Source organism: Eublepharis macularius, chromosome 14 (assembly GCF_028583425.1).
Source record: "Eublepharis macularius isolate TG4126 chromosome 14, MPM_Emac_v1.0, whole genome shotgun sequence".
Lineage (NCBI taxonomy): Eukaryota > Metazoa > Chordata > Lepidosauria > Squamata > Eublepharidae > Eublepharis > Eublepharis macularius.
In genome coordinates, this window is record NC_072803.1 from 38,067,810 (window position 1) to 38,083,894 (window position 16,085).

At 43.7% G+C, this 16,085-nt stretch overlaps 1 protein-coding gene across 2 annotated transcripts in view; it reads left to right on the forward strand.

Moving 5' to 3' along the window:
- Positions 1–16,085, forward strand: part of LOC129342384 (tetraspanin-15-like) — a 133,918-nt gene that overhangs the window by 15,726 nt on the left and 102,107 nt on the right. For both annotated transcript variants that reach the window (XM_054998107.1, XM_054998108.1), the window contains exon 2: positions 11,361–11,546. In XM_054998107.1, coding sequence (XP_054854082.1) covers positions 11,361–11,546 — 186 coding nt within the window. The remainder of the gene's footprint in view (positions 1–11,360; positions 11,547–16,085) is intronic.

The window sequence follows — 16,085 nt, forward strand, 5'->3', positions numbered from 1 at the left end:
AGTGCAACATCAGTTAAAACCTATGATTATGGTGCCTGGAGTTTCTCCAGTTTCTCACTTAGGAATAAAAGCAACTGGTCTATGTAAGTAGGTGTTCGAGATGAACTGCTTTGCTCACTGGGCATCTATAATGGTCAGTGTACTTTCCTGCAGGCTAGACAACTGAATCTTGGCATTCGGTGACTGATCACTAGACACACCTGCAAGTGGCCCTTTGTACACCTCTCCTTTCAGATGGAGGATATCTTCACACTATCTGGGCAGCTTAATAGCCCCCCACCCCACCCCCATCATATGTTGTGTTTTCCACTTTGAGTTGTAGGAAATTTCAGGGTCAACCTTCTGAAGGATATATTTTTATAAGAAGAGACTTCAAGCTGCTTCAGTGTGCTTGGCTAGGGTTGCCAAGTCCCCTTACCCTCTGGGCAGGAGGTGGCAGACCTAGTACCCACCTTAGAGATGTCCTTGCATGCACGCACTCCCAGGGCTATGAGATGATGTCACTTCCTGGAAGTGACATTGCGCAGGTGACGTACTGCCCCTGGGAGTGCTTCCATGCGCCACAGTGGGCCCTAGAGTGCTTTTGTGCTCATTTGAGGCAAAATCAGGCCCATTTGGGGCCGAAATCAGCCCACTGTGGAGCACTGCTGGAGTGGCACGACGGGCCCTAGAGTGTTCTTGTGATCTGCAGAGGGCTGATTTCAGCCTATTTTAGGCTGAATCGTGCCTGTTTCGGGCCGAAATTGGCCCACTGTGGTGCGCGGGAGCACTCCAGGGAGGCGCATTCTCCTGCCTTTCCCCCTGCTGGCCTGGTAGGCAGGGGCAGGGGTGGAAGGTGGGGGCAGGGGATCCCCACCCCTCAGCAGGGGATGGGCAACCCTAATCAAGGCCCAAACCCTGCTCTCTGTGCCCCTACCCTATTTGGTACAAGGCCAAAACATTTTTTTCTATTCATATTTCTAAATTAAAGTCTGATCTATTAATACCATTTTTATAATCTGCCTTTAGCCTGGAATCTGCAAAACTTGTTTTTTTTTAAGTTGCTCAATGTTTTATGTTTTTATGTCCTGGCTGGGTTTTTAATGCTGGAATTTAATTAACTTTTATGGCATTTTATGTTTTTATTAGGTTTTATTTCAAGCAGCCTTGGGCAGGTTCCTTGGAGAGGTGGCATAGAAATTTTCTAAATAAAATAAAGTAGTTCACAGAACAGCAGCATTTGCCTATGGCATTGGCACAGAAAAACATACATACAATGACCCTTTCTTTTGATGGTTATATTTGCCGTCTTTCCTAGTGCAAAATTAGTAGCTACATCCATCAATTGCAGCTGCTTCTAAGCTATTTTTAGTTGGGCTTCAAAGATGGGAAGTTCGCAAGGCCCCTTCATACCTGGCCCTCCAGAAACCTGTTAAAAGTATGTTATGCTGGAAAGCATTTGGCTTGCCTTTCCTCAGTTCTATTGCTGTGATCACTTTTATCTGCTGATCATTAATTTTATGCTCTTGTTTTTGCTAATTTATTTGGTTTGCTGCTGTCATTGCAATGTTGTTTGAGATCATTATTTTATGTTTGTTACTCGCAGGTCTTTTTTTCTGGGAAAAGAGGTGGTGGAACTCAGTGGGTTGACCTCAGAGAAAATGGTTACATGGCTGGTGGCCCTGCCCCCTGATCTCCAGACAGAGGGGAGTTTAGATTGCCCTCTGTGCTGCTTGGTGTCTGGAGATCAGGGGGCGGGGTCACCAGCCATGTGACCATTTTCAAGAGGTTCTGGAACTCCGTTCCCCCGCGTTCCCCCTGAAAAAAAGCCCTGGTTACTTGTGTATTTTAACCTCTTAAAATGGATTTTTTACTTTGGAAGTTGATTTGAGTGCCATTTTAAAATAGTAAGGCAGAATATAAACTTTTCAAGTAAATAAAAATAAAAAGAGAAGCTTAAAAAAGATTTTTCTACATGGGGCTTGGTGTAGTCCATATCAAATGTGAGCGCTTTCTCTGGACACACCAAACGAACATTTTCTCAAGCCTTACCACTAGCCAAGGGTGCTTGATAATGTCTTTTGAGAACTGGTGGCCAATAGATACTGAAACATTTTAGCTGATTGAGTGGGGGCTAAATGAAACGTTTGGCCAACTTTAATGTCTATGATATTAAATGGTATATCACTCTGTTTATACTTAAAATTGCATATTCCTGTTTCCCGCATTATATATTATGCTTTTCACAATGTTTGTATATTAATATAATCTTTCCTGTATGCTTATGACCTGTTGGTCTATGAGTATTAATAAAAGACTGAGACTGAGATACTGGCTTGGGCCTTGGTATGTCTAGATAAGGCACATGCATGGTTGCGGCTTCTGCTTCAAGCTAGTTCCATCATCTTGTTTAGTGAGCCCATGGCGAATTTTGCTGAGGTGGAGAGAGAACCTTCAGACTGACTTTGGACAGAGAGCCCACATGGTGGAGTGTTTAGATGTCAAACAAGATCTTGGAGACCCAGATTCGAGCTCCTACTCTACCATAGAAGCATATGAGTGACCCAGAGATTCCTCACTTTGCCATGGAAACTCACTTGGTGACCTTGATCAATCATACTCTCAGACTAATTCACCTCACAGAATTACTGTTAAGATACAATGGAGGAGAACAATGTAAGCCACTTCGGGGAGATAGGTGGGATATAAATAATGTGAATAAAACTGCTGAGAATATAATTGCCTTTCTGAGTCTGTTTAGTTCAGTAATGTTATGGCGGACCTTGCTTTTCATGCACCCTGCCACCCATTCTAAACCTCCCTTTACAGGTTTCGGTCTTCCCAGGCAGGTAAGGTCTGGTCACCACATGCCACCTGTCTAGCCTCCAATTTAGCTGGCAGAGAGCCCTGACCCAAGTCCTCACAGGGCCCCCTCTCCTCTTCCAGAGGTACCACCAGATTTATTTACCTGTATTTATCTCCCCTCACCCAGCTATTGCCCAGGGCTATTGGGGAAAGTAAATTTAGAGGTTTTTTCCCCTATATACACTGCCACTATATAAATTAAACTTGGCCCATTTAATGTGACCAGAGTGTTTGAGGTCTCTATGTGTGATGTTTTCCCTCAGCTAACAATTCCAAGCCAGCCAGGGTTAAAACAAACCAAAATTAACCTTTATTTACAAGATGAAACAAAGGAGTGAATGGTTTTAAACTCATAAATAAACTGGGGTTAAACAGGGAATATTTCAATGTAACAGAACAGGTTTAAGTGCCAGCTATCTCTCTGCTGCCTATCCTCAGCAGCTCCTAAAAGCCTCCTCTCAACCTCTCACTCTCTCTAAGGACGCCAACTCTCATTGGCCCAGCATTCCACCTACTCTAATTGGTTGTTTCTCAGGAGAGGTGCTGAAGTCACTGTCACAAATGTGCTGTTTGCCACAAGTACCTGAGAGAGTGCCTCAGAACAGGGAGGCTCTATTTCAGCAAATCTATTGAGACAGACCTATTTCTTTTAAAAAGGTATTAAAGATAGTGGTTCTAGATTATACTTTCTTAAAAAATTATCCTGTTTTGCTGATTTATGAAATATGCAGTTTTTATATAGTGAAAATCACATGGACACCTGAAAGATGACTTAGACTGTCAGGATCAGTATTAGTAACTGAGACTGCAGCCACTCTCTGGGATTTCATATAGAGGTCTTTCACATCACCTTCTAATCTGGTCCCTTTTTGAAACTTTGGAGGTGCCTAGGATTGAACTAGGGACCTTCTGTAGGTTAAAAAAAGCAGATGCTGTGAAGCCTCCTTACATCATGTAGCTAAGTGAAGGTGGCAGAAGAATCTAAATCTTTGAGAGAGGCTATGAGAGAAGATGGACCAAAGAAGGGCTAACTGAAGATATTTGTCAGATTTCCTGAAATCTATAGTTTCATCAAAAGAATCCAGCAGTTTCACACCTGCACACCAATGTCTCTTCCTTTGGAGGAGCTGTATGTTCAATATGAAGCGATGAAAACCAAGAGTTCAAAATTCCCTGTGTGGGAATCTATCTTAAGGTTGTATTGTATTGGCTTTCACGATATAAATGACCTGCCACATCTTTTCCACACTGTGACACTGAGAGATCTCTATCTTTTGGTGCTACACCTCTGAAGATGCCAGCCACAGCTGCTGGCGAAACGTCAGGAACTGCAATGCCAAGACCACAGCAATACAGCCCGGAAAACCCACAACAACCTATCTTAAGGTTTCCCGTGCACCTTATTGAACTGAGTTGAAGCCACTAAATATCAATAATTCCCTTTAACAGTTGGTATAAGTAGCAAACAATGTCTGCCAAGACAGAGGGCTGTTGAGACAGATTTCCCAATCTTTGGCATTAACAATTTTGTATCTTAGCAATTATTACAGTGTGTCTGTCTTTGTGGGATGTGTTAAAATTTAAAACCAGCATAGTTCTTGCTTGGGTGTTTTATTGCCTTTCCTCATGGCTGCCTTACTTAAAGGGAAGGGCTGAGTTCCTTGTGGATCCCAAATAGAGATGGGCACGAACCAAAATATGAACCAAAGTTTGTGACGAACCAGACTGGTTTGTGGTTCACGAACCAGCAGTTCGCCAGAGCCCATTTCTCACAAACCGCCATGAACTTTAGGCTGGTTCGTTTGGTTAGTTTTTTGGTTTGTCACTGCATACAGCCTGGTGCTAATCACCCTAAGCAACAGAGGATGGACTTCCTGCAGACCTTCTGCTCATCTGGAAGTTGCCTCCTGCTGGCCCAGAAGTGACCTTCTGCTGACCCGGAAGTGACCATTTGCTGACCTGGATGTGCCATTTTCACGAACCAAATGAACTGGTTCACAAAACAGGGCAGGTTCATGAAAGTTTATGGTTTGTGAAATGCGACGAACCATGAACTGCACAGGTTCGTTTTTTTCCCTGGTTTGTGCCCATCTCTAATCTCAAATGACATTGGGGGGGGGGGGATGGTAGCCACAATGAGTCCATGCTCAGTCACTTTCTTGGCACTCCCCAGTAACCTAAGTGACAAGAAAGCCAAGTCAGGTGTTACAGGTTCTGAAAGTACTAGAGGCTTATGTCGATCTTTTAATTTTTCTTTTCATTTATCTAACTATGTTGAGCAAGGGGGAATAGGGTAGAACTAAGACAGGCAGTACAAATTTTTGAAGCAGGATCTGTTGCTCTCTGTTCTCCACCCCCCTCTTTGCTACCCCCAGCCTGCTTTTAAAAAAAGACTCTTCTTGACTGGTGATGGAATAACCAAAGTTTCTTCAAGTTGTTGGATATGACAAGGCTGGACTGAAGTAACCCCTTTTTTTGAGTTTTTGCTCCCCTGTAATAGCTGTTCAACTTTTCTGTATGTAACTAGTCAGATCTGCAGATAAATACTACTGATGGAGATTAGGGATACTTGACCACCCGCCAGTTCAGCACACTTCTAGTTTGCCATCTGTGAATAGGGAGTTAAGTGTTTTTGATTGGTTGTTCCTCTGATCAGCAGTTTGTTTCAACTGTTCCTTTTTAACAGTACAGTACAGAGCAGCACAACTGGTTGTATGCACATACATGTTCTCACACAGCCCCATTGAGTTCTGCTTTCCCTGTCCTTCCTGAACTACTGCTGGGCTTAGCAGGCAATTGCTTACATAGAAGGTTAAATCAATCATAAATATATGCTGTTTCTTTTTTAAAAAAACTTCCTTTTAGTGTCTGTCGGTCTAAGTAGCCTGTAAACATGTCTAATGGCTACCAATCTCTTTAGATCAGCAAGTGTTTCTTGTGCATGCACAGTTTTGCAAAAGCTTGACGCAAGCCTGTTTGGTAGGCATTGAAGTCATTTGGTGTGGAACTAAACAGGCCCAGTGAACACAGCATCCTTGGACAGGATGTGTGATGGTGCCTGTCATTTCCTGGACCAGCATCCAGCCCAGGCAGTGTAAAATAGGCTCTGCTGGTAAAATGCTGGCCAGACGGCCGTGCTACATGTGCAGCAAAGTGGCCATTGCCTTGAAGTTATTCTTTGCAGTACTTCTAGAAGCATCAAAGACTGTTTGTCCAAAGACACATTGTTGGTGTGTTTGTCTTTCAACCCTCCTGATCTGATAGAAATCTAATCAGTCAGCCCCCCCCTCAATTTTCTGCATTGCCACAGTTCAGAGATGATGGATATAAAGTATGTAGGTTTTTGACAGCATGAGACACTTCAGAGCAAATTGTCGAGTTCAATCTGATGTATGCAAGTAGGGAAGACCAATTGTCATCCATCAAATTAATTGCTATTGAGAAGAGAACAAGAGCAAATGCTGTAAATGTGGAAACTGGAGAAGGCTCCTCCAATAGAACTTGCTTTCCTTGGGACAATGCTACTCAAAGAATAGCCATACAGGCTTGATTTCTGCTAATCCATTATGTTGAACTTGCCAGCTGAGGCATAGTGCCTCTATGTGCAGAGGCAGTTAGTCTTTAAATAGAAGGTGCTGGGGGTGAACTGAGAAGGCCATACTGTGTCTACATTGGTTTCAGCCCGGCTGCTGTTGGAGACAGAATGCTGAACAAAGTGGACCTGCATGGAGCAATGCCAGATCACTTTGGTTAGGGTAAGGGGGGCAGAGAGATGAGATGGGGCTTGTGTAAATGCTGGTATCTCCCACTAAAGTGGATTCTACTTCATAGCGGGAATGGGGGAAGTGGATTAAGCCAATTTTATTCATGTGCAAACAACATGTCAGGTTTTAATAGGCATCTTCAAATTTGTCATTCCAAAGGCTTTTTATTTTTAATCCATTCTTACTGTAGGTTGACTCCTGGTAAATGACAACCAATCTGCCCCCCCGCACACACACACACGAAGTCTCTAAAGACTTGAGAGCAAGCCATTCCCTACTTTGTGTTTCTGAGGGGTTTGTAGCATGTTTTTTTGATCTAAATGAAATAACTGTTAAAGAGCACTTTATATTACAAGCCCTGGATTGCCCTCTCCAAGACAAGCCTTGTCAGTGATGCCTGTGCTTGTGCTGGCTGGACACTTTTGAGAATTCCTTGAATTGCTTATGCTCCAGCATCTTTCCAAGCCATTTTGAGTTCTATTGGAAGTATTTTTCTGAAAGTTGGTTTTTGCTAGAAGACCTCTTGAGCATTCCAGTACTGCCTTCTGTAAACCAAACATGGAGCATGAAGAGTCCAAAGGTGACTGGGAAGCAAGTGATGGTTTTCAGGTACTGGTAAAGCAAAAATGTGAGCCATAGTCATTCTTTCACAAGGCAAGGGCTCTGCAGGGGAATCCATAAAGTTGCCATGCAGGCAGGCCATTGACCAGCCTAGCCTGATGGGCAGCAGCTCTCCATGATCTTGGGTAGAAATCATGGCTGGAAGATGCTGGGACCTTGCACAGCATGTACTCTGCCTCTGAGCCACACCCCCTCTGATATAGGGCTGCCAACTCTAGATTGGGAAATTCATGGAGATTTAGGGGTGGAGCTGGGTGGGGTAGGGGAAGGACCTCAGGAAAGGCATCATGCCACACAGTCCACCCTAAAAACAGCCCCTTTCTCTGGGGATTAATCTCTGTAGTTTGGATCATTTGGTGTAGTGGTTCCTGTGCTTCGCAGTTTCTCAAAACGGGCCCGATCCATGGCAGAATGGGCCCGTTTTGGGTGCTGCAGAGCGCAGGAGCGTTCCTGTGCTTTGCAGCGCCTCAAAAACAGGCCCGATCCATGGCAGAATGGGCCCGTTTTGGGTGCTGCAGAGCGCAGGAGCGTTCCTGTGCTTTGCAGCGCCTCAAAAACAGGCCCGATCCATGCCAAAATGGGCCTGTTTGGGGGCACTGCGGAGCGCAGGAGTGCTCCTGTGCTCTGCAGTGGCCCCAATCCGGGCCAAAATGGGTCTGATCCCAGCAGCTGCAGTGCACAGGAGCGCGCCATTCTGTGGGGGAGAGTGCAAGGAATTTGCTCTTTTTAGCATCTTAAGGGACTAGCTTTCTGCATGCACCTGGGTTGGCTACAGAAGTCTTAGGGCCAAGCTACACATGATGAATGACACTTGAATGGCAAGTGGATTCAGTGGAGGGCAAGTGAACAGGGAGAAATACACTTGCTGTTCAAGTGTCATTCGTCATGTGTAGCTTGGCCCTAAGTGTCAAAAAAATTCTAACTCTTTTCAGGTCCATTTCACCAGAGACTAGGTTTATTTAAAGTTGATCCACTTTTTCTCCTACAAAGTTCAAATGAGGCTTTATGAGAGTGTAATGAACTGTAATGGCCTCAGCATTCTCCTCCACCTCCAATTTATACAGGGATAAAGATAATGATTTAAGTACTCAGCTTGGCCCTCTGAATTTCTGTTTGAACTTAGTACATTTTTCTCTTTGATGGGAGTCATTTTTCAACCATACAAGTTCTCCAGTTTCATAGGCCTGAGATATTACCTTAAAATAATACTGTTGTTTCATACGCTGTGTAGCTTGAACTAGATATCTATTAACAGCTTTCTTCATGATACCCCAAAATCTACCCTATGTGGTACATATTTGGATACATTTGGGTACTCAGCAGGTGTTTCTCTTCCAATTGTCAATTCCATAGGCAGATTTCCTTCCCAAAATCCAGGAGTGGACTAAAAAGTTCTTGAAGGCATTCATTCCTATATAGTATAGGATTGCCAGGTCCCCCGACACCCCCCGCTCCCGGCAGGAGGTTGGAGGCCTGGCACTTACCATATTGCTTCCCTCCTCTGCGTGCGTATGCGTTCCTGGCCTGCGCAATGACATTACTTCTGGGAAATGATGACATTGTGCTGGTCACATGCTGACCTGGGAGCACTCTAGCGCCCCCCTGGGCCAAATCAGCCCAAATCTGCCTGCTGCAGTGCGTGGGAGCGCTCCTGCACTCCGCAGCAGCCCGATTCAGGCCTGATTTGGCTGTGGGTAGGGTTGCCAGTCCTCTGCTGGAGGCGGGGGATCCCCTGCTCCCACCCCCCACCCCCACTTACCTGGCTGGTGGGGGAAAGGGCTTCCTTGGGCATGCTCCCTGATGATGCAGCATGCTCCTGCGTGCCGGAGTAGGCCAATTTTGGCCTGAAACAGGCCCAATTTGGCCCACTGCAGCATCTTTTTGTTGATGTATGTGGAAGCTGAAAGATTCAGAAGTAGGAGGTGTTTGTCATAGCTGAAAACTGGGCTTTACTTTTGAGAGCATGGGCAGAGGTGGGGAGAGGAGCGACATTGATATGCCCGACATGTGGATAGCAACAGTAGTCTTCTGATAATAACTAATTAACTATCCTTTGTTCTTTCCAGTTTTAAAGTTTCACTTCATTAACCTTCTGTTTCATCTTTCTATAAACCTTGTTTCCAACTTCAGTGGAACAATAAAAATCTCTCTTTTTTCTTGAGCTTAATTTTGTTACTCTGGAATGTTATGCAAATTGAGGAACTGAAGGCGAGAGCCCAAGAATGTCTGATGTTGATCAAAGCATAAGCTTGTCTGGGCATGGCATCAAACGCAAACGAGAGGCCTTACTCTAAGCTCTGCTGCCTGGTTCAGCTTTTGTGGAAGAAATTCCTGGGTGGGTTCTACCTTCCTTCCCTACTCTATCACTCAAAATGATATTCCAAACTTTCTACTCATGGCAGGTTGCCTTCCCTTGGCTTGAACAATAGCAACAAAGGGAGATACACCCGGATAGTAAGAACTGCAAAATACAAGTCCAGGAATACACAATCAATAGGAACAATGTAGTAGTATCAAAAATATATAATAGTGCAAAGTGCCAAGTGCAAGTGAATAAATAGTAACAATAAATACAGAGTCTCTCCACAATAAATAATTAAGTAACAAAGGTCTGCCCGAGTCTTTCTTAATCACAATTAATCTTCTATAATAGAAAATTCATGAGCATCCAAGCGAAGAGCCAAGGGGGTGACCTCCAGTCCAAAAGATGATAAATTGGGCGTGCCGACGGGTTTTATGCGTGCATTTTCACAATTCCCGTTTCGGGTCTAGCACTTCCTCCTGGGCACATTTATATTGGATGGTCACCAGCATAACAAGTCCCCGATGTTCCTGCTCAAACCATATGCATTTCAGTTTGCTCAACGGACAGTCTATTTATTCACTTGCACTTGGCACTTTGCACCATTATATGTTTTTGATACTACTACATTGTTCCTATTGGTTGTGTATTCCCGGACTTCTATTTTGCAGTTCCCTTGGCTTGAAGCAAATTTCTTTCTGCTTTAAATACAAAAGTACAGGAGTGGGTTTAGTTTTTCATTTGTGCCTCTAACACAAATGTAACTGTCACCTCTTGAGATTGTGATCCCAATGGGCAATTAAGCATGTGTCATAAGTAGGGTTGTCAACAGGCCTTGGGGGAAATATCCTGTCCCTTTAATACAGTTGTTTGTTTGTTGTTTGTTTATAGTCCACCTTTCTCACTGAGAGTCAAGGCAGATTATATAATGTGAGATTAGTACAATCAGTATCAAGGACATTTCCATACAGAGTCAAGGATATTTCCATAAACAGTGTCATAGGGTAAATAAATACAAGTTTACCAAGATTGAAGCTTTTCTTGGCATGGAGGTTAATAACATTACTTGGGCAATAGAATCTGGTTAAATAGAATCCAGTTAAATCCTCTGTTAAACGGACAGGACGCTGTTGGCATCCATGCTTCCCCTCCCCCACTCAATACCAGGATTTTTCGGTCACTGTGATTTTCCTTTGAACTCTAAACCCATCTATCCTGCCCACATTTCACCAATGAACAAACATGTTTCTCTTAGAAGCTAAGAGCATGCAGGGTATATGCATACTCCTCCTACACGCCATATGTTTCATAATGCACCCCATTCCCTTCTTTGTATATGTCCCCCTTTCTTCTCTGTGGTTGAGTCAACAAAAGACACAGGGCAGACTAGACATTTACCTTACAGAGATGTCTCCTAGTGAGCTACTGCCGTACAGAGAGCCACTACTGATCAGGTGCAGGCAAAACCCAGCCAAAGCACCTCTGCCAGCACAGGGCCACTTGGTTCGAATCGTCAATTAGTGTTTGCTTGCCATTTGCCTTTTTCTGTACTGCTGCCAGTTGCTGGAGAGAGCAATGGGTAAGCCAGTGCTGAACTGAATGGTGCCTGCAGACGATGTTCAGCTTGGCTTGCTCCAGGACCGTTTTAATTTCCCAGTCTGCCCTAGTAAGAAAAGCAGAATATGCATCTATTTAAGCTGTTCAAATGTTTACTTCTTCATTTAAAAAGTGAGCATATAGTAACCCAAAAGAAAAACTGAAGACCAATTTTGCATAGCTTGCTCATGTCATGGTTGCCTCTCTGTCTCCCCCACTCTACCCCTTGGCAGATTATAGGCCTGGTGATCCTCTGCGTCGGCATTTATGCAGAGGTGGAAAGACAGAAGCATCGGACCTTGGAGGGCATCTTCCTCGCTCCAGCTGTGATCCTCATTCTGTTGGGCATAACAATGTTTGCAGTTTCCTTTATTGGAATGGTGGGATCCCTGAGAGACAACAGGACACTGCTGAAAACTGTAAGACTGCTTATTTAATTCTTCCCTTCTTTTAGTCTCTTCTGGCTCTGTATGCACTATAAGTCTTTCCACCTATTTAACTGTCTCTTCTTCCTCTGAGAATGCTGGGATTTGTAGTTTGAGGTGCTGGGAAATTAAAAATCTAACCTTTTTTTCATAGTCTGACAGAGGGAATGACTCTTTCTGAATCTGAAGCCTTGCAGCATAGATGCAATTTGGAGACAGAGATGGCATTCAGATGTCATGAAGAAACCATAATTTGTTCAGTGCACAAACAGGCCTTGGACTAGCACAATCCCTAACATACACAATTAATTAATATACTGGGATCATTAGGAAAGAGACTGAAAATTTTTAAAAGCCAATATTGTTATGCTTTATGGCTTGGCTCCATCTGAAATACAGTGTAGAGCTGGAAAAGGTGAAGGAAAAGCCTGCCAAGGAGCTGGACCACCTTCCCTATGAGGAAAGGCTTAGTAGTTGTTGTGGGTTTTCCGGGCTGTAGTTTTCCGGGCTTAGTAGTTTAGAGCTCTTGGGTTTAGAGAAAATACAGTTAAGAGAGGATACAACAGAGGTTTATAGAATTATGCATGATGTTAAGAAAGTTGAGGAGAGCATTTTTCTTCTCCTCAAATGCCAGAATTCTGGTCGTCCAGTGCAATTGATGGACAGTAGATTCAGGACAGACAAAAGAAAGCTTTCACACAACACATAATTAACTTATGTAACTCACTGCCACGGAATGCATTGGTGGCTTTAAAAAGGGATTAGACAAATGCATGAATGATAGGTTCCTCAACTAAATTAATCTTCCAGATTCAGAAGTAATATACTTCTGAATAGCAGAATAGTTGATGCTTCAGCTATCCCACTTCTTATTATATAAATGAAATCTAAATTTAATCTAGATGTCTTATCTCTTAAAACAGAACTTGTGGCCCATTTATGAAAGGCTGCTTATCTTTGTAAAAAAGAAAAAAACCTGTGGGAAACAATTTTATCAGTTATATAGTACAATATTATGGCTTAGTGTGGAGGATCGGAAACCAGCAAGATGCCCCAGGTGTCTTCCACTGGTCCATCTGGGTGACCTTTTTTCCTCCTGTTTTATGTTTTGGGATGACCTGATTTCTGCAACAGGCTCAGTAGCTTAATGAATTATAAATGTGTGTTAGTCTGCATACAAATCAAAGAACATGAACATTTGCCTTCTATTTCATGCAAAGCACTGATGTGCCCAGTAACTGCCTCTGGCCATTGCATCAAGCGGAGGTTGCTCTAGGGAGCAGCGGAACAGCTATAAGGGACAGAATAAAACAGAAAAGAATATTTGTGTGGGGCACAGCTCTGGGATAGATCCAGACTAGGGGTGTGCGCTTTGGGTATCCAATTAAGAAAAAATGCCCGAATCGGACCTAATCCGTAAAGATTCGGGAGTTCTGAATCGGGGCCAGCATGCTCCCCCTTACTTCAGCATGCTCCGAATCTTTACGGAGCATACCAAAGCAAGCTGAATACCAGTCCATTCAACTGTGTTTGATGTCTGCACAGACAAAACGTCCTGTGTCATACTGGGATGGGGATGACAGCATCATGACTTCTTAGTTTACACAGCAACAGTTGCTCAGTGATGTTCCATTCTCTTTCAATAAGTGTTGCTGCTTCCTGACGGATGAACTGTGATACTCCAGAGAGACGCCCTTTCCTCCAGTATGTGTGGAATATGAATGGCATAATATAGCCAAGTTACTATTATTACTCTCAATCTCGTTATCCAGTGTCACTATCCTACGGCGCTCTTTATGAAAGTCGGCACAAACATTATCTTAATGATGATTTCCCCATAGTTGCTTTCAAAGACCCGCTGGCTCTTTCTGTCCTGCTAGGATGTAGATTCCTAATGGGGCAGTGAGGCATGCAGTTGCCATGCCAGCTGTGCTACTTTTAAAAAGGCTGTTGCATGGGGAAGGACAGAGAGCAGGAGTGGACTGGAACAACGGCCTGAGAACAAACCCAGTTGAACAGCCCCCGTGGTGCTACAAGCACATCAGGGACTACGGAACTCATTTGCACCAACAATGGATGTTGGCTTACTCTCTGTGTCACCCCCAAAATGGCAGCAGTGCAAGAGGAAACAATTAGTGAGCTGGCCCTGATTACCAATGAACAAAGTGGCCCCTGATGTACTGTCAGAGTTTCTGGGGCTTAGCTACCAGCCGCTCTCCAGGGCAGTGGCCAATCAAGAGATTTCCTTAAACAGTCAATCCACTCCTGACAAAGAGGAAGGAGCTGTGGACCCATTGACAGCTTCCAGTTGCCACCAGTTTCCCATGCTGCCGCTCTTGGTGTAGTTTGGTCCAGTGGTTAAGATCGACAGGACTCTAATCTGGAGAACCGGGTTTGATTCCCCACTCCTCTGCATGAAGCCAGCTGGGTGACCTTGGGTCAGTCACAGCTTCTCAGAGCTCTCTCAGCCCCACCCACCTCACAGGGTGTTTTGTTGTGGGGATGATAATAACACACTTTGTAAACCGCTCTGAGTGAGCATTAAGTTGTCCTGAAGGACAGTATATAAATTGAATGTTGTTGTTGTTGTTCCACCAAACTGGGTCTCTTGACCTGTAAACATACTTAATAAGTGTAGTGCCTGTCAAGGTCTGCAAGTGACTGGCAGTACAGTCTTAAGCAGAGTTACATCCTTGAAGTCAATGGGCTTTGAATGGTGTGACTCTAGGGTTGTGCTGTAAACATTCACTATTAAATCTGTATTGGGCAAAGTGTAACACTTGAAATGTGATGGAGCCCTAAAGTTGGAAAATCAAAACAGTTCAGTGCTGCCTTCAGGTTCTGTTTGCTTCTAGGAAAGGGCATGTTTTAGTTGATTTAAGATGTTTATTCAAGAAATGCTCAGTTACCTTGCAAAAGAGGCAAGGCACCTCTAAAAGATTAGAAACATCTTAACTTCCCTGCATCAGTGCACGCACAAACATTGTCTGGTGTGAATGGGTTTCCCCAGCTTCAGCTGCTTTTTTGCTATATTTGATTTTTGAATAAACTTTTGGGGAATTCATTTCTAATTTCTAACTCCTGAAGAAGGGTTCCCAACCTCCAGCTGGGTCCTGGAGTTCCCATGGAATTTCAATTGATCTCCAGACATCAGTTTCCCTGGAGAACATTATATGCGTATGCATGCATGCATTTCCACAGCACCAGTAAATTATGTCATTTCCAGTACCATGCAGAAGTGATGGATTGTGCTGGGGGCTGATTCTCTAAAAATCTCTATGCCCAAAGCATAGTGTTTGGGGATGATTTTGAGAGAATCAGCCCCCATTGCGACCTGTGACTTCCACATCATACTGGAAATGACATCATTTTCTGGTGCTGCAGAAGTGTGCACTCACACTTCACACATGTTTCCTGGCTTGCTGCCCCTGTTTCCTGGTGCTTTCCCCTGGTGGCCTTGAGATCAGTTGGGATTCTGGGACATCTCCATCCACCACCTGGAGGTTAGCAGCCCTAAAGAGAGCATGAGAGCATGGGTACATCTCTGGCATGCTTGCATGGCAGAGCTCTGCAAAAGCATCCTGCTTCTTGCCTAACCAGGAGGAGGGAGAGAATAAAGGCACAGGAAAAGGAGGAGGAGTCAGAGAAAAGGTTTCAGCTCAGACAAAGAGAGGCTTTATACAAATAGAGTCCGGTTCTAAGAAAGAGGGGGAAATGCCCCCCCCCCAATTTTCCAGGCATGTTGAATCACCTCTATTTCAATACTTTTCCAGCTCAGGTTCCGAGACACACTTCAGTGTCAAATGGTGGAAAGTAGATAGACTGGAGGGGTTGCATGAGAAAACTGGCAGGTAAGGAACAAAATTGTGCCCTCTGTTCAGCCTTTCTCTTTTCTAGGTTACTCCTCCCTTCCTTTTTTGAGTGACAAAAGCAGCAACCAGGTTTTCTAGCCCTTCACTTGCTGCCAACTCCAAACTTTTGTATGTGCTCAAAGAAATTAGTTGTATTAATATACAAGAAATTAGTTTCCTTCAGCAGCTGAAATTGCTTTGTCTTGAATTCCTGGTCTTGAATTCTTGATCAAGAATCGAGGTGAACATGCAATTTTTTCAGAGCTACCTTCTCAACAGGACAAGAAAAAAAGCTTCCCAAACAACACTAGCTTTATTTTTAGAAACTGACACCGGGCTGCCATTCAAGGATCCTGCCAAGAAATACAAAGAGAGCATATTTGTTTATATGTAATTTGTTTATGTATAATTCATTTTCTTTAAATCTTGTACATTTTAATTCTGTAGGGAATTATTCTGAAAGTAACTCATGTGAATGTGTTGTTTTTTTAATTGTATGGTGTGTACATAGTATAGAGCGTATTGTACAAAGTAACAATGGGACTAACTAATTCATCTTAATGTGTGTTTTATACACTTGACTAGGGGTGTGCAAGCCAAAAATTTTCGGCTATAGCCGAAAGTAGAAAGCCGAAAGAAAATTCTCTATCGTTAAAGCTGAAAGCCGAAACAAGAATCTCTT